The sequence below is a fragment of the Dermacentor albipictus genome, chromosome 8 (genome assembly GCF_038994185.2).
Source record: "Dermacentor albipictus isolate Rhodes 1998 colony chromosome 8, USDA_Dalb.pri_finalv2, whole genome shotgun sequence".
Classification (NCBI taxonomy): domain Eukaryota; kingdom Metazoa; phylum Arthropoda; class Arachnida; order Ixodida; family Ixodidae; genus Dermacentor; species Dermacentor albipictus.
In genome coordinates this window covers 16523630-16542963 of record NC_091828.1, presented here as the reverse complement: position 1 = coordinate 16542963, position 19334 = coordinate 16523630, and the positions used below count along the sequence as shown (strand labels likewise).

At 48.2% G+C, this 19334-nt stretch overlaps 3 protein-coding genes across 3 annotated transcripts in view; 1 reads left to right on the top strand and 2 right to left on the bottom strand.

The window, feature by feature from the left end:
• Nucleotides 1-19334, bottom strand: part of LOC139048372 (uncharacterized) — a 118044-nt gene that overhangs the window by 11658 nt on the left and 87052 nt on the right. The window lies entirely within an intron of this gene.
• LOC139048371 (uncharacterized) lies at nt 630-3511 on the top strand. The gene is made up of 4 exons (XM_070522755.1): nt 630-923; nt 1909-2602; nt 2720-2922; nt 3022-3511. The coding sequence occupies exons 1-4, from the start codon at nt 736-738 to the stop codon at nt 3509-3511; spliced, it is 1575 nt and encodes a 524-aa protein (XP_070378856.1). The 5' UTR covers nt 630-735.
• On the bottom strand, nt 3487-6473 carry LOC139048370 (uncharacterized). The gene is made up of 2 exons (XM_070522754.1): nt 6291-6473; nt 3487-5250 (listed from the first exon to the last, which is right to left on the bottom strand). Exons 1-2 carry the CDS (start codon nt 6354-6356, stop codon nt 3619-3621), a joined length of 1698 nt encoding a protein of 565 aa, XP_070378855.1. The 5' UTR covers nt 6357-6473; the 3' UTR covers nt 3487-3618.

Here is a 19334-nt window from a genome sequence, read left to right as displayed (position 1 = left end):
ACCTGAACTATAAGCACCGAAAAAATTGGAGGACGCTTAAGCTTCGCCTTCAAGAGTGGGACGCGACAGCGTTCCCGTCGACCCGCCAAGGGGTATAAGACAATGCGCTACGGCACAGCGATCACTTACGATGCGCCCCGCATCGGACTTAGCGCCCACCTATCACGCGGTGAGCGTCGAGCAACGCAGCGTTCGGCGCGGCAACGAAACGTGCGCCTGAGCGAACGGAACGAACCAAAGAACTCGGTGTCTCGGAGGGGAAACGATCTACGCCAGCCAAACGTCGTGATCGGCACGGGCAGAGAGATAGATAGTAATCTAAACCGGGAGCACGGCGAAGCGTCGTCAGGGGAGAGGGAATCCCGCGACGCGCCTGGCAGCGGTCCCAATGCGCGCGCGGCGCGCCTCCTGTCGGGGCAGCGCCGTACATTGAGAGGAGGGGGTCTTCTGTGTTTGCCGCAAGATGGCTCTGCGTGTGCGGAAAGCGCAGAAGAAATGCAGCGGAAACGCACTTCGCAACTCGTGTAATAGACCCTTTGCAAAAGTACGCCACCTGCCGAGTAAATCGAGTTTCGGTTTCGGTTGCGAAAAGCATCCTGGGAATGAATTCGCCATGTTGCGGGGGAGCGCGGGCACTGCGGGAGCGTAGTAGCCGCCGTTGTTGGTTCTTTGTTCTATGACGAGGTGCTGCTGTAAGTTGGAGTTGTCAGGTGTTACTTGGACGCTGATTTCGACATGAGCGACGTCGTTTACCCGGTACACGGTTGGGAGAGTGACTTGTCGTGCCTTCCGCCACTCCGGGAGACGGCAATCAGCAGTTTTGTTTCGACGAAGACTACGAAGGGCCGACGAAAGGCGTACAAGTTGGTGACAGAGAGCTACGTTGTTGCCTCTACAGTCTCCGCGAACTACTCTTGCAAAACGTAAGTTTTTGCGGCTTAGTGATGCCAATTTCATAGATAACATTAGTAACAGCGCTGAGAAAGCTTGCAAGGCCAATACATTTGTGCGCGCATGGATTCGGCATGTTGGGAAGCGCTTAATAGCTCCTGCACCCCGCGCGCTTGTTCGGAGCCATGTAGTAGGCTATCTGAATGAAAGGCGATTAATTTAACCGAATTTGGTCATTGAATGTTTTCAATGTGGCAATAAAGTTAGTTGTTGTAGTACTCGTAGCTTTATACACGGTGTGAACGCAGGCTCGAACGGAAAAGAACCACTTTGTTGAGGTGAATCGCTCACCAGGGTTTTACGCTCGTGGAACTGTTGAGCCGTTTGCTGATTACTAATCCGTAAAATACTTTATCTCCCGAAAAAAAAAGAAGGCGTTGTCCCGCTACCACCTGTTCAAAAATTTTGGGCTTTTCTTCGTGAATCTGCACTACAAAATGCTCGCGTTTCTGCTTCGCCATAACGCAGTTGAATGATGGAAGTCTCTAAAGAGGGGTAAGAAACCCAGCGTCTGATTTTACTCGAAAAATGTGGTGGGCGCCGGGCCATTGCAGAATTCAGGTATCACGTTTTACAGCATTGCTTGATGTCACAGCGTGTGTCCGACTATGTTAATCAACTTTGCCCCCTCAGAAGCACTTCTGTGTCATTCATCTGCCCTGCAGCGAAGCAGACCTATCGGCTTCCTGTTGGACGTAAATGTGATTGTGCACATGATTGCATAAGCTCGCAGTTGAAAAGCCATGCTACATCACACGCCCACACTGAAAAAATTGCGTATTTGCCAACGAGCCATGGTCCATTGCGTATGTAAGGGGTAACGCCCCCCCCCCCCCCCCCTCCGATTGGTAACAAAAGGTCGCGTGCTTCTCATCGCAGTTGAAAGATATAAAGAATTTCGCGTGGCAATCCAGCATAAACCGGGACTGTTCTACATTTCGATTCACTTCGTTTCAGGGCTAATACCATCTTTGTGAAGGCCAGCTGCTACAGAAGCCAACGAAAAACCCTCTCACCATATACAGTCAAGGCAGCGTTGTCGCTTCAGGGAGACATACTTGGCGGCCTTTGTGAGTGCGCTGCTGGCAAGCACGCATGTAACCATTTGCAAGCTGTGCTGAAGTTAGTGGCATTACTTCAAGTTAAAGGATACAATGAAGCGCCAGAGCATCTCTCATCGACAGATTTGCCGCAGCAGTGGAGAGTGCCAAGGACCAATCCGCTTCGCGGAACAAGTCTGCAGCAGGTAGACTGGCGGAGAGTAGGGGAGGGCGGGCAAGATTTGCCCCGCACCTCTCGCCTCTATAAAGGCATTGCTGCTAACGAAGACCCGAAGCAACAGGAGGAAGACATAAAGGCCTTTGCCGATGCACTGAAAGAAATTAATGGTATGCAGGAGTTCGCCAGCTTCCTCGACGCTGCAGACAGCTCAGACGTCACTGAAACAAAATTTGGGACACGTTTAAAGGGCTGCCTTCTCGACTACCAACAGTCTGTGGTTCCTCATGGATTTGCAGTCTTCATATCCAAAGAGCTAGAAGTGCCTCGGCCGCAAATATGGGCAAGTGCGGAGCTGTTTACGGGCGCTTTCACTGTTCCACAATGGAAAATACCCGACACGTTTGATGGAGCATCTGCAGCATTTCTTAAGGTAATAGTTTTATATTCTATATTCATGCAACATTGCCTTAATGTAGGCTCGAACAATCAATTGTTTCAGTCCCTGCACACTAACACATAAGGTATGTGCCATTGAAATTCATTTCAGAGTATATGCATCACCCCAGCGGAGGCGCAGGACCTAGAAAGGACGTCTAGGAGGCAACGAAACAGCCTAACATGGCATCAAGGACGCCTTCACCGCCTTACTGCATCCAACTTCGGTTTGGTCCTGAACCGGAAGAAGTGGACAAAGAAAGGCTTGATTAACCTGACGACTCCGAAGGACCTGTCACGCGTTCAGCCCGTCAGGTACGTTCAGGCATGGTGTTACTGAAAACATATTGCAAATGCACTTGTGTCCTGGGCGTACACTCGAATTCCTGAAGCTTCACTAAATTCCTTTTCCAGGTACGGCATAGCCAACGAGAAAGACGCCCTCCTGAGGTACAAGGATACCTTGACAACTGCGGGACATCCTGTTGAAGTATTCAACTGTGGCCTTTTTGTCGACCCGTCCAGGTCATGGCTTGGAGCATCGCCTGACGCCCTAACCTTTGACCCTTGTGAACCTTTTCCATGGGGTACAGTAGAGGTGAAATGCCCATACTCCCTCAGACATGCCACGAGAGAGGTTCTCCTTTCAGAAGACTTCTTCGTTGCATTTGATGAAGATTGCCAACCTGAACTGAAAGTTTCCCATGAACACTACAAGCAGGTGATTGGACAGATGGGGATAACTCGCACACAGTGGGCAGACTTCGTTGTCTTCGGACCGCACTTTATTATAGTGCAGCGCGTGCGTTTCGCCGAAAAAGAGTGGAACGACATGGTTCATGTGCTAGACAATTTTTATTTTGACACTCTGCTCCCATTCTTCGTACAGCAGGTGAAAACATGAATATTGCATGAAGAGCTAAACATTTATGCAATAAAGGCAAGTGAGCTTTTGTAATAAACAAATTGATTTGTAAGAGTTAGCAGCAATAAAGCAGTTTTTCCCACCAGTCACCCGCTTTCGGTGATCAAAGGGCTTTGCATATTGCTCAGCACGGCACACACTGACCATACCTGATTAATCAGCGGACCCAGGGAAAGTGGTACTGCCTTATCAAAGATGTGGTAGCACTTGATTCGTTGTATTCTCCTTTCGACGTGAATTCGGAGTGAAGCGATTTCTTGTGTCCGCTGCACGTCATCCTCCTCAAATTGTTTTTGTGTCAAGAAAGGTGGCAGATTCAGGCCGACCCCTTTTTCTTGAAGTAGATCCTTGATCTTAAAGCCCTTGTCGGCCATGACAGTGTCGCCGGGAGCAAAGTTTAAGTCCAGAAAACCACTTCTGATCACTATTTCGCGGTCGGAGAGCGACCCCATGAAAAGTTCTGATGCGAACGTAAGAAGACCATTTGGTGCCACGCCAATGAGTGCCTTAAACGTGTTCGCCGACTTGTAAGTTGAGTACGTACCTGACTGCAAAACGAGGGAGCTAGGTACTTCACACTTTACCTCTGTGGCATCGATGATCACCCTTGTGCTTGGGTACAGCTCCCGAAATGCAGGAGGCATGTGCCTGTCAATCTTACTGCGTGGCACCCACAGAGTAAGTTTTCCCAGCTGGATGTACATAAAATTGATCCAACCAGAAAACACTCTTGACACTGTACTTGCAGAAACACCGAAAATATGCCCGAGATGCAGGTGGAAAAATCCAGTTTTCAATTTCATCAGTGTGAGAAAAAGTTCTTCCGCAGGTTCAAGCTTCCGTGGGCGTCCCTTAACGTCCCCAGGTGTGCTTTCATTTTCCAAGTATACATTACAGGCATTTTCACCCGGCTTCAGGTATAAAAGGAAGCATTGAAAGTGCTTGTAGCTAGATAATCCAGTGTAAAACTGCATGCTGTTGTCGTCATCACGGAACCTCGCAAGTGAAAATGGCTTTCTTTCTTTTTTTGCTCGACTTTCTTTGTCTTCAGCTGCTCGTTGCATTTCTTGCAGCTGCTTTTTGACATGTTCAAGCTGCTCAGTTAGCTTTTTGTTCTCTGCAATCAGCTCAATGTTGTTGTCGTTTACTGCGACGATGTCCTCTCTGAGCTTCCTTGCTTCACCTAAAGCCCTTTTAAGGCTCTGAACATGAGCAGACAGCTGTGCAACTTCTTCGCACCTTGCTTTTAGCTCCAGTTGAATTTTTTGAAAAGTGGCAGTGCACGACTGACAAACCAAATCTGCAGCAGTGTTTTGCGTCGCATGACCCTTGGCTCGTTGGCCTGCATCTTCGGATTGCTGTGAAGGTTCCCAGGTCATATCTCGGTCACTCTTACTTTCACGCTGACTCAGATCAGTGTCGGGGCTTGCTGCTTGTAAAAGATGGCTTGTGAGACTCTTGCTGCAGCGCAGTGCTCGCTCCTTAGGTGGTCGACGCTGTTTCACAGGCTTGGCAAACACAAACTGCGTCGGCACAGCATTGTCTTTCAGAAAGCGTCGCCCACTGGCCACGTTTGGGATATAGTCATCCGGCTTGAAATGTTTGGAGCAGACCCTCGTAAACTGGCCGACCACGAAGTTTGGCCCTGGATCCCTTCTTATGGCGATTATCCACTTTTTGAACATGACCTTGTCCCGTGGGAACTTGTGAAATGAGACCTGCAAAAGGTAAATTATGATGTGCTTGTCTAAAAACAGGTATTTCACTAAAAGAGCTGGGTCACTAGCCCTCATATTCTTACGTTGCCATGGGTACCAATGCAGCTGACTAAAAGGAAATTCAGGATGGATCTAGGCAGTACGTTTTTAGCACTGCATGTTGCTCACTCGCAAAAAAAGTGCTTTCTTCGCTATAACTTCATGGCATGATTTTAATCTGTGGTTCACAAAAAATTATCCTTGGTTTTTAAAAATAAATGAAAAGGCGCAGGCGCAAAAAATGTAATATTTTTTTTCTGATCGCGGCTTTGACTAAAATACTCGGCATGATTATGAGGAAACTAGGCAGCTATAGGTAGACCACATACATTTTTTTTTACTTGCCGGCTGCCGACACATTTGTAGCACGTCGTACCAGACAGGCTGGCCAAGAGTGCGACGTTCGAGTTACATCACGGTATAATACAGACTTTTCGTCAGTGCAAATATACTTCACCGTATCTATATAGCTTGCCTGTAGACTGCGGACACTGCGACGAGGTCATTTATTTTAACGTGCTGTCACTAGTACGATCGCTGCGCTGCAGTACAGCCGTGGTTTCAGGGAGCGACAGCGTCTCTACCCCCTATACAAGTGCCCCAAAACGTTACCGCCCATCAAAATACGAACACATGCGTGGATAAACCAACGCTCAGCAGAAACGTCCCACGCGGTGGGGAACGAAGTTCGAGCGGCTAGTTTTGCGCAGTGTTTGCGAAGCGCGGCTTAACGCCTGCATTTAGCACGCACGGTCGTTTCATTCCTACTGTGATCACAGACGCGCGCGCGCGCGCGCGCGCGCACACACACACACACACACACACACACAAAACGCAGTTACCGTAGCCTCTAAAGCGTTACCACAATGTTTCGCTAAAATAACGGAATACAGCAGCGGGGAAAGTTCGCTCCAAGCTCGTTTACGCGGAGTCAATGCACCAGGACAACAGTGGTATGTCCGCGAACAACACCCGTAATAATAGCACGCACGTATACGTACCTTTTCGCCGCTTTTGCATCGGTATCCCTCCTGGTGACATTCAGGAACACAGCAGAAGTGAACCATTGCCAAATAAATATTCTTAACGCAGACTTGCAACGTAAGAGCCTTGAACGACGCGACGCTTTCCTTAGTCAACAATGCCGAGACAGGAGCGGCAGCTGGCGGCACCCCCACAACATGGCGGCTGCGCACGTAGTTGCGGCGGCGGCCGCGAGGGGCGTACTTTTGCAAGGGGTCTATTGTGACTTCTGTACGTTACATGTTCATAATTACCGATATACACCGCAGTATAACTTTCCACGGCTCGTTTCGAAGGCAACACCGCATTCACTATAAGCGCGTTTGCACCGCTTGGAAGCATCGAACTCGTGGCTGAGTCAGTAATAAGGGCGCGAGCTGAGAAGATATGGTTGGGGGAAACTCCTAATAAGCGCGCATTGTGTGACGAAAGGAGATACGCAACACAAAATGAAATCAGAGAAATTACGTATCAGAACACTATTACCAGCGACATTGAAGAAATTGAACGTGCATTTGTCGAGCACTATGAGAACTTAATAGGTGTACAAAGAAGTGGGAGCATTCCGCTGACACAGGATACCCTTGATTTAATGCCACGGTTAGATGGTGATACTCGAGCCCTTTTGGAGAAACCCATTAGCGTAGACGAAATAAAACAGGCGATAACTGAACTACCGCTGGGGAAGACACCTGGGCCAGACGGCCTCGGTGCCGCATTCTACAAAGCTTATGCCGATGAACTAGCGCCCATTTTACACGCAGTCATCACGGAGGCGTACGAAACGAGAGAAATGCCGCTCTCTTTCCGTGCTTCTCACGTGGTGCTGATTCCTAAAACCGACGACCATGCTACGCTGCTATCTGTGGGCGCGTACCGTCCGATAACGCTCACGAACACAGACTACAAAGTTTATACGAAAGTGCTGGCAAAACGACTGCAGAGTGTCATCACATTTCTAGTCGGACCACACCAGACATGTGGCATAAAAGGTCGCTCTATCTCTACAAATGTGCATGTAGCCCGTAGTATTCTTGAGTGCTGTGACATTTTTGGCGGACGGGTCGCTATGTTGCAGCTGGACTTGGCAAAGGCATTTGACCGTGTGTCGCATGAAGCTCTTTTTTGTATCCTTGAACACGTTAACATAGGCACAGTTATACTCGATGGTCTAAAAATGATATACAATGACTGCATAGTAAACATCGTGCTGAATAAGACACTAACTGAGAACATTAAACTCAGATCATCAGTGAGGCAAGGTTGTCCATTGTCACCGCTGCTCTTTGCAATTTATTTAGAGCCTTTCTGTTTATCTCTAATAAGTAACGAAAAAATCAATGGTTATAAGCTTGAATCGTCCCATGTTAAAGTGCTTGCATATGCTGACGACGTCGCAATCTTTTGTACAGATCGCCAAAGTGTACTAGAGGCGATAAGCGGTGCTAAAAGATATTGCAGGCAAACCGGATGCGAGATCAATTGGAACAAGAGCATCGGATTTTGGCACGGAAGTTGGGACAACACACCGTCTGTCTTTGCGGAGTTACAATGGACCGTGTCTCCTTCGAAATATTTGGGGGTGCCGCTTGAGCACTACGAGAGTGCCGCGCAGTACTGGGAGGATGAGACGTCGCGCGTAAAAGAGAAAACCGGAGGATGGCAGGGTCGTGATTTGTCAATGTTTGCAAGGGCAACTGTTTGCAATTTGTTTTTAATTGCCAAAGTGTGGTATGTCCTCCAATTTTTGTCGATGACCCGTGTGAATGTACAGAAAATACACAGAGTCTTTGCTGTTTTTATCTGGGGTTCCACTTGGGAAAGGGTCAGCCGTACCAACTTGTTTCGTCCTGTTCGAGATGGTGGTCTTGGATTGTCGCATTTGTTCTTACGACAGATTGTTTCTCGTTTTGTCTTCTTACGAGATCAAAGTGATTCATTCTTGCGTACGATGATCCAGATCCGTTTGAAAAGCGTTTTGCCTGAATTTATTGTGTCTAGTGCACAGCCTGTACACTATCGGCTTAAAGGCTATTTGCGAGAGGTAGTCGACTCCCTTCGAATATTAAAAGCTCGGTTTTCCGTTCAGTACCTGAGCACAGTAACAAGAAAGAAACTTTACAAGGATTTAGTTGACGTTATGATGCCAGTGCCATTGTACCGAATGAAATACTATGGAGGCCCAGGACAAGATGTCTTAAAAAGAGTTAAAAAGATGCCAGTGAGAGCAAGCGTAAAGTCATTCTTCTTTAAATTGCATACATCTACCCTTCCGGTCAAAACATGGATAGCCGACAAAGGAATATCTGTACCATGGACGACCAACTGTGCGCTATGTAACAAGCCGGAGACCATTGAGCACGCTTTCATTGAGTGCTGGGATGCAATCTTTTATTGGGATGTCTTGCAAAGAACTCTTAAAAAGGAACTGCCGATAACAGCACAGGGTATACGTTTCCTGCCGGTAGACAGCCATCAGGGCTTTCCGTATGACATGATAATGCTCCTAGGCCTTCATAGTCTTTGGAAGACACGGATGGCGGTAACGCACGCCGATGTGAATGCGCGCCCAGCGCGAGAAAATTTTGTTGAAAGCATTATTTTCATACGTGAGATATATCGTGTACAGGCAGATCCGCCTGACTGGTTGGGTAATCTTGATGAATTAGTGAATTTCAAGAAATTTTAGCTTGTCACGTTGGTCCAAGTAGTCCAACGTGTTTTTATGTATGTCATTTTGTGAATAAAGAAAAAAAAACTCGTGGCTGAGTGGTAGCGTCTCCGTCTCACACTCCGGAGACCCTGGTTCGATTCCCACCGGGCCAATCTTGGAAGTTGCTTTTTATTTATGAAGCGCCTGCCGTGATTTATCGCTCACGGTCAACGCCGCAAACGCCGACACCGACGCCGACGACACCGGCTTTTCTGCGACACGAGCTCCTTAACGCTATCGCGTTAAAACATGGATATTGCGGAGCTCGAAGCGGGTGCTGCTGCACTCCTCGACGCCGCCTATCGGTCCTCCTACATAGAAGAGATCCCTACAATGACCCTTCAGAAGGCGCTCGCTTCTTGCGTAACAGCGACGGGCTTCTCAAGATATACACATATCATCGGGCCTTCAACACGGTGTCCGTGTGGGTGCCGTCATCAGAGAAAGTGTGTGCCCTGTGCACATTGGCAGCAATCACCCTTCCCAATGGACGCGTCTTGCCCGCTCAAGCATACCTGCTCTCTGGTAGGGACATCTCTCGCTACGTGGTAACAGGGGTCGATCCCAACGAATCGCCGGAAACCCTACGTGATACTTTGACTTGTGACACTCATCATGTGCTGCTAGCCCGCTACCTAGGACATGGTCGTACATGTCTGGTAACAGTTTCAGGACGCGCTACCCCACCCAAACGCTTTATCTACAATGGGTGCGTTCTTCGACCTCATTCATACCGCCCAAGCATAGTATACTGTTACCAGTGCCTACAACAAAGCCACATGCGTGCATCGTGCCCAAATCCGGCTCCGGTGGAGACAAATAAGCCAAACACCTCCCAAACCTTCCGATGTGGTCTATGCAAATTCAATGACCATTCAATAACGGATCGCTCTTGCGCAACCAGCGTAAGGCTCAGAAAAGTAAACGCGGCGTTCGCACTTTTCGCCCTAGTCCACATGCCCAGGACCTGTTGGTGTCTCCCAACCGCTTCGCTCCGCTAACAGAAGAGGATGAAGCCATCGAAGAAGACTCTTCATTATCTAAGGGGTATCTACTCCTCAGGCAACGTACATCGATGTTACTAGCCGAATTCGAGGCAGACATCGTGCGTCTATAACAACGGCCCAGGACGAACTTCAAAACGATGTTGGTGACATCGATCGCAGCATAGAAAAATTGCAAACAGTATTATCCAAACTCAACTGTCGCCGTGACCACCTTGCCACTGCGAACACTTCGTCGACAACAAATAGGTCATCGGCGGCGCCAACGCTTCATAAATGTGCTCCACCATTGCCGGCGCCAGGTATTGCGTCTATGCGTGAACCTGAGCCTAAAATTGCCTCCTACCCGGCATCGCTTCTGAGTTATGTCGTGCAATAGTTACAGCCCCTAACTGCCACTCTTGCGGAGCACTTATTATGATGGCTGCCACAATGGTCTCTAACCCGCCTTCATATGTAATTCGATGGAATTGTCGGGGTCTCGCTAACAAGGTTGGTGAGCTCCGAGAACGCATTCGCTTGGGCTCACTTCAAACTTGGGCGTTACTCCTACAGCAGCAGAACTCTCTTCCTCGAATCTCGGTGTTTACTAGCTACGCAACAACTTCCATCCCAGGTCACCGTGTGTGCCTGTCAGGTGATAAACGAGGCAAATCAGCTATATATGTTCGTACCTCTCTCGTTCAGACGGCTATACCTATGGTGACATGGTGCACTGCGTGGCAAGAGGTCGTGGCTCTAAAGGTGCAATTCTCTCAGTGTGTGATTGTGCTTGTGTCCCGATTCGGGACAGTTACTCCGTCTTCGTCTAGGGTGGATCACCTGGCTTCGTCGGTATCATCCTGGCTGTCCTATTCTCATCGCCGGTGATTTCAATGCTCCTCACCGTGAGGGGGGGTACTGTGTGTCCAGAGAAAGTGGACGTCTCATCATTGATACTCTAACCCAGAACAACTTTATTTTATTTTTATTTATTTATTTATTCATACTGCTGGCCAAGATAGTCTGATTAATGACGTATCTAAGCCTACAAGACGCTGCACCCACCCACGAATGCCACCGTATTCACCGGACCTGGCCTGGTAGTTGGGCCTTCAGACAGTTACCTGGCATCGGGAACCGCACTGCTGGGGGAGTGGTCACCATCCCGTTCGGCTCGGCCTAGCCCCTCAGAAAACCGACCGCCTCCATCGCCAATGTATAGGGTGACCGAATGGGACACGTTTCGTGCCTCGTTATCAAGGGACGCTCTCGACCCTATCCCAATGTTACAGTCGGCGGTCAAAACAGCCCCTTTAACGTCATGGGTCGAGGAATCTCGGCCGGCAGCAGATCTTCGACTCCTGCAGCTTTGGGCACAGTGTCGCCAGGCAGAGGTTCATGCCAGCCGACATCCAGATTGCGTGGAGGCTCAACTCCGCCACCGTCAGCTGACAGCTGCAGCTAGACGCCACGAACGCCGCCTCTCACGCCAACGCTGGTTGGCGTGGTGTTCTTCGCTAGGCCCAGCCACCAGCGCCGCCTAAATTTGGAGAACCTTCCAAGCAATGGAAGCTGGTGGACGCTTTCCTGACCCGGGTTCCAGCGCCTGCCTCGCGTCCGGCAAAACCCCAGATGTCCTTGCATTTGACATGGCGCAGGTATTATTTCCCGGTTATGATACGCAACCACCTGTCGTATTCGCCCCATATACGCTTCCGCCGAATGCAGGGGCACTCCCATCAGCTCATGCCATCTCTGAAATGCAGTCTCCGTTCACGGTGGCCGAATTTCTCGCTGCAATAGACCAAGCCAAATTGAAGACTGCCCCGGTTCCTGACGGCGTGACCTATGAGGCGTTTAAAAACCTAGAAGGATCCACCTTGGAAGCTGTTCTTTGCTCATTAAACGCTGCATTGCTGTCATGAGAAAGTGCGCAATTGCTGCCGCAATAGAACGCCGCCGTCCCCCTCCTTCCCTCCCGCGCGGCCTCCACGCTTTCATCCCTAGCGCGCGGGATTGCGCGCGGTCACGAAATGAATGAACTTTATTCCCCTTTTAAGAAAGGGGAGGAGCCGGGGGGGAAGAGGGAGGTCTAAGTACTCCAGTCCCAGCACGAAATACGCAGTTGCTCCAGGAGAATAACGCCGCTGGCCCTCGCTTCTTCTCATCCCCTCGTAGCCTTGCACACGACGGAAGATTTGCGCGTTTCGCCTTAGCGTTTTGCCCCTGCGAGCGCCAGATTGAGCCGCGATCGCTCGCTCGCACATACACCACACGGCGCTCAGTGACGGTGTTATCACCTTAGTACTTTATACGGAATAACACTGCGACAGCGACGCGGACGGCAACACTGCGCCTGGAGTGTCCGTACAATCGCTCTTGCAATAAATCTGGCTCATGTACGCTGGTGACGATCACACTGTTCATTTCAACACATGTGTCAAGTATGGCGAACTCTTGTTTTGTTGTTCTTTGCGGGCCCTTCACGAGACTTGCGAGTATAAGGCACACTGACAGCAAATGCACTGATTTGTGTGTTCCATTACAAGCCCTTTCCTTAATATGTGGAAGCAAACGGACACTGATAGACGTGATCTGCATTTCTGTGGTGCAGTGCAGCCTTTCTCTTTTCCTTTTTTTTTTGCTCCACATATATCTCCCGCATGCAACTCAGCACATGACACAAAATCACACGGAAACAACGGGGAAGGTAGCCAAAAAATACAAGTGTCAACACTTAAGTAATAGACAGCAGAATGGCTTTATACACGTACGCAGCATTACAATGAGGACGTCAGCGTAAGCGTAAAAGAAGAAAGTTTGACAGCACGCAATCGATGACATTTGCGAAACAACAGTGCAAATGCTCTACGAAAGGCAAGAACAATCTGCAAATATCAACATCCTAAAAAGGCCAAAAGAAAAAAGAAGCGTGAATTCCAACACTATCATGTCGTCACAAGGTGGCGACGGTGAAGTCAATAGAGGCCGTGAGCCACCAGTCTAACACTGCTAACATCTGCCATCAAGAGGCCACAGTTCGATATGAACAACAAACGTGATTTAATCACTTTCTTCCAAAACAGCGGTTGCTTTATCGTAATCTCTCCTTCATTAAATTTCATGCTCTTCTATATCATCTATAACATGCTACTCCTTCTAGTTCCACAAAGCAGAACCTCAGGCTTGTACTTCTGACTCAAAAAAAAAAGTCACCAACGATTGCGATACTCCCTCATGCGAAATTTGGCGCAGCTCTGTATATTGCTTCACAGCATTTTCGATCACCATAACCTGCTGCGCCTTCGTATGCCAAAATAGTTTCTGCAAAAACAATAAGCTGTCCTCGATACCGTCCGGTAAGCGCCACGGGTTAGGAAGAAAGACATGGATTCCTCGAATTGGGAGGGAGAGCTTCAGATTAACTCTCCACGCGACTATACGAGGTAGTTGCGAGTCTCTCATAGTATAGCATAGTATGTGTCAGGACTGCCTAATTTGTTGCGGGCCATAACGTAGTAGATATTGCACAGTTCACTAAGGAGGTTGTCATTTGTCTGCACGCTTCAACACAATTCGTACTCGACGTGCACCTTGTTCATTTCAGCAGTACGTGGTTGCATTTGGTGCGCTTAATTATATTGTACGCCAGCAGGCTTGAATTCGCGGGCACACAAGGCTGCGTGCGAAAATGTGATTACGAAACCTTTAGGATTCAGCGCATTCCTTTTGATAAAATTTGAGACTCGAGTGTGAAAACTCATTTCAAGAAAGCAACTGCATTTTGTGGTTTGTCACTATAGCCTTCTTTAGAGCGAATAGCTTTATTCGCCTCTTTTGTTTGTGTTCGTCATTGGCGATCTTGCGGTGGGTTTGCGATACAAAGGAAACGTGTGCGTGCTCTGTCGAAACTACGTTCGTCGTCAAACGACGGCATCATAAGTCTTTGAAACGTACGTGTTAATTCTTGTCAGCTTGAAAGTGTGGATAGGTTAAGATGCGGTGATGGAGCACTCGCAAACATGCGGTCGCTCTCTCGTCCACTGGCTGTTTTAGTCGTCGTTCGCTGGTTCGTTTAGTCGTTTGCTTACTCGTTCATTCAACTACTAGCTCGTTCAACCACTATGTCTCTGAGACACACGAAATGAGACAACAAATGGTGCCTCAATGTGAACGACTGCATCATTTCACTTACCGCAATTTCGGGAACGTCATAGCGCGGCAATTCTTTGCACGGTCATCACTTCACTAAAGTCATAGCTCGCAAATGTTATTTCGGAGTGAGTACAACCCTCCTCAATGCATGCACCTTAGTGCGACGCGGTTCGCGACAAGTGCGCCACTTCGTGAACGGATGAGCTAACCCACGATGAAATGTTATCGTGATGAGTCATTAAACTGAAAAAAAAACAATGCACTCGTTTGAACCTGAATGAAGCGCTGTGCACACATTCCCACTTCCCGAACGAATACTAAAAGAACTGAGTTCATTTTCTATATACGCAGAATTCCGACTCAATGATCGACCGCGTGAATTTCTGTCGAAAAAAAATATAATGGGGTTTTACGTGCCAAAACCACTTTCTGATCATGAGGAACGCCGTACTGGAGGACTCCGGAAATTTTGACCACCTGGGGTTCATCAACGTGCACCTAAACCTAAGCACACGGGTGTTTTCGCATTTCGCCCCCATCGAAATGCGGCCGCCGTGGCCGGGATTCGATCCCGCGACCTCGTGCTCAGCAGTCGAACACCGTAGCCACTGAGCAACCACGGCGGGTTGAATTCCTGTCGACTTTGAGGCACGAGAAACATAATAGCACCAGCGGCCACCTCTGGGCCTTTGCGCGTGCTTAGAAGATTGGCAAGCACGCCCGTTGGCGGCACCGTAGCTTGTAATACTCTTTCGAACCTTGAGAGCAGCGTTCGTTCGTGCCCTCTGTCGTCCTTCGTACGTCACAGCTGCTACACGCCGCGAATTCACATGGTAAGGACGACGCGGATTATTTAGGCTACTGAGGGCTTGCTGGAAGTCAGGATGTTGGAATTCAATCGTACATGCTTTATTTACAACCATTCGCAACAAAACCTTGCGAGGTGCACTCGACAAATATTACAGACCTAATTGTAGCGCACGCGATAGATTCGGAGTCGTCATGGCAAAGCGTTAGCGCTCGTTCAGGTACTTTCTTCTTTTTAAATAGCCATCAAAACAGGAAAGAAAGCTGCCGTCACTGAATTAGCATAACTGTCCGTTTAGAAATCCTATGCTGTACGCGAAGTTACTTGTGACTAGAAAGCTAGCGCGAACGCTTAAAGTGCACTGCCTTGCCATGCGTGCATTCACTCTGCAAAAGGTCGTCTGCTACGCTCGAGTGATGTAGGCGACGCGGCGGTCGAGGACGGAGCGTGAAAGAGAGGAGAAACGAGGAGTGAACGCGAAGGAGGAGGGTGTCGCTACTCTACGAAGTTTAAGGGGTTTTACTTCAAGTAGCATGTCTGGGTTTATTGACCAGTTGCCATTACCCAAATGCATTACGTGCTCGTGACACCCGCGGCAGAAAAGGATGTTCCACATCCGCCGCCAAGGTTTGCGAGTGGTGGCGCTGGCAAATACGAGGAAAAGTGGGCAGAGATTGAGGAGCAGTTACATAGAGAACAAATAGGGGTGTATGCGGTTACAGAAACGCACCTTAGAGACTCAGAAGAGCCGCCAGTTATTGAGAATTATGTATGGGAAGGGTGCAACAGAACTAAGTCGGAAAGAAAGGGAGGGGGAGTCGGAATGCTCATCCATCAGGGAGCCAAATGGAAAAGAGTAAATTCACAATGTCAAGAGCATCTTTGTTTATCAGGTACAATGAGTGGGAAAGAAACTTGGCTTGGAGTTACGTATTTGTGGACCGGAATAAATTGCACAGAGAAGAATAAAGAGTTAGTGGAATGCATAAGCGCTGATATTAGGGGTTTCGGGAATGGTGCTGAGATAGTCCTATTAGGTGACATGAATGCCCACATACAGGATTTAGATGGCTATACCGACAATAACGGGAAGTCAATGCTACACCTTTGCGAGCAACATAACCTCGTGATCGTGAATACAGGGCCTAAGTGTGAAGGACAGATCACGTGGGAAGTGGGAAACCGGCAATCGACCATTGATTACTGTCTGATGACAGAAGGAATTCATGATAAGTTGAGAGAAATGGTCATCGATGAGGAAGGGTTTAGCAGCATAGGGAGTGACCATAAACGCATCATTTTGAAAAGGGGATATGTAGTTGGGAAAGAGAGCAACGAAAGCAAAATGGCCAGCCCAAATTTGAACGCTGAACAAATAGCAAATATAGTCACTAGAGTGGAGGAAGAAATTGGCAAGTGGCCAAGTAAGGGGTGGGAATATGGTGAGCTTCTAAGTGTAGTAACGACAGAAATACGGAAAGAGAAACAACACGTTCATTGGAAAGGAAAAAAGAAACCGAAAAGCTGGTGGAACAAGGAGATACGAGAAGCGATCGCCGAACGACAGAAAGCATCTCGAGAGCACAGGCAGGCAAAGAAGGCGCAGTTCCCACAGGATGAAGTAACCAGTAAATGGGAAATATACCGGGAGAAAAAGTCTATGGTTCAAATACTGGTGCAAGCAAAATTAAAAGGTGAAAGTGAAAGTTGGTTGTCAGAAATACGTGAGAAAAAGAAGGCCGCACCTAGAATATTTTGGAATCACATAAAATTATTACGCAGGAAGTCAACAACAATACAACAACATATCCTAGACGAAGATGAAAACAGACTGGAAGGAGAAGCAGCAACAAATTACATCCAAAAAGTAACAGCCGAATCTTTCCAAGGCAAGGACGAGGTTGTATTTGAAGAAAAAAAGAGCATGAAAGAGACCCAAAGGGGAAAGGAGCTAGTGCTTACAAATTTAAACTGGAAGAAAGCGGAAGAGAAAATTCCTAAGCGCACAGCCACAGGGCTAGACGAGGTTCCCATTAGGCTGATAAATGAACTGGGACCAAAAAGTAAGGAAGCTCTCGTGAAAACAGTTGAAAAAACTTTAAAAGATAGACGAATACCAGACAGTTCGACAAAGTAGAATGAATTTAATTTATAAAAGTAAGGGGGAGAAAGACAGAATTCACTCGTATAGACCGTTGACCATTACATCGGTAATATACAGGCTAGCAATGCAGGCAATCAAATTAAAGCTTCAAGCATGGGCAGAAAATAATGACATTTTGGGAGAGCTTCAGAATGGCTTTAGAATAGGTAGGCGTTTGGATGATAACTTGTTTGTTCTTACTCAGTGTATTGAAATATCAAAAGCAGAAAGCAGACCGTTGTATGTGGCCTTTTTGGACATTACAGGAGCATACGACAACGTAGACCGCAGCATTTTGTGGGATATTCTGGAAGGGGAAGGCTTAGGTAACGATTGTATACAGCTTTTGAGAGAGATTTACCTAGAAAATACTGTTTGCGTTGAATGGGAAGGGATGAGGAGCGCGGAGAAAGTTCATATCAACAAGGGACTGAGGCAGGGCTGCCCTTTATCTCCGCTGCTGTTTATGATGTACATGGTGAGGATGGAGAGGGCGCTAGAAGGAAGTAATATCGGGTTTAATCTCTCATACAAACAGGCAGGTACAGTAATAGAGCAGCAACTCCCAGGTTTATTTTATGCAGACGACATTGTGTTGCTCGCAAACAAGCAAAGTGATTTGCAACGTCTGGCTAATATCTGTGGACAGGAAGGCAACAATTTAGGTTTGAAATTTAGTGTTAGAAAATCAGGTGTTATTGTATTCAATGAAAACAGTGAACAGACAGTGGAGATACAGGGCCAAGAAATACCTCGGGTAACAGAATATAAATACCTTGGTATATGGATAAACGAAGGCAACGGATATATGGAAACACAGGAAAAAACCATAACAGTCAAGGGGAAGAGAAATGCAGCCATAATGAAGCACAGAGCGCTATGGGGATACAATAGATACGAGGTCCTCCGAGGTATGTGGAAAGGGGTAATGGTTCCAGGACTTACTTTTGCAAATGCGGTTGTTTGCTTTAAATCAGGGGTACAATCAGGACTCGACGGGAACCAAAGGTCAGTGGGTCGCCTCGCATTGGGCGCTCACGGGAAGACTACAAATGAAGCTGTGCAAGGGGATATGGGCTGGACTAGTTTTGAAGTGAGGGAAGCTCGCAGTAAAATTGAGTATGAAGAACGGCTGAGGAATATGGAGGAAAGTAAATGGGCTGGGAGAGTGTTCAGGTATCTGTACAGGCAAAACATTGATTCACAGTGGAGGAAAAGAACTAGGAAGCTTACCAGCAATATGCGGCCTGTGGGGTGGGCAACACAGCAACAAAGAAGGTCAAGCGGTGTTAAGAATGGCGAGCTACAAGGCAAAATTGCCACCCAATTACGACAAGGGGGCAAGATGCGCATTCCGCACCCTCTCCGTCACTGCAGCTAGGAGGCGTTCGCTGTTAAGAATGGCGAGCTGCAGGGCAGGATTGCCACCCAATTACGACAAGGGGGCAAGACGCGCATTCCGCACCCTCTCCGTCACTGGAGCTAGGAGGCGTTCGAAGAAGCGGCCTTTGTGCTGCAAACCGCCGCCTTCCTCCAGCCCCATCGACATTGTGACGGGACGAGTTCGGTGTGTGAACAATGGTTTTGGAGTTCCCCACCGTGGACCTGATATGACACGCATGGACAAGCTGCCGTGGGGAAGCCGTATTTTGGTGCTTCTCATGCTCGTCCAGACGCAGGACAACGAGCTACCCTCGATGGGCGCCGATACTTCCCGGAACGGCACCCCTCCAACGCCGGCGTCGGGCATCAGAACGCGGTTGCCTTTGTGTACGTAAACTGATCTGTGGAGCAGCGGCGAGTTCCTGATAAGTAAACGAACAGTCGCCGCCTCGTATGGCCGGCGGACCGAGTGTATAAAAACTGTTGTTGTGCGAATGCTGGGGACACTTCTCTTGAGCAGTCATGTTAGACTGAGTCACTTCTCTCATGCAGTCATGTTGGTCTGATACTCTTTTTCTCAAGCAGTCATGTTAGACTGATTTAATTTCTGTAAATAAACCCTTTTCCTCGTTCTCGATGAGAAACAGTTCTTCACTTCATCAACGATCTCAGCGTAAATAAGTTGGACGACGGCATGGGCCAGCTACCTTCGAATTCATGCCGTTCTCCAATCTTTGCAAAGGACCACGAGCGATGGGATTGAGCCCCCAATCCTGACAACTGGCTGACAGCGGTGAGATGGACTTTGCGACATGGTGCTGTATCTGCGGTGAG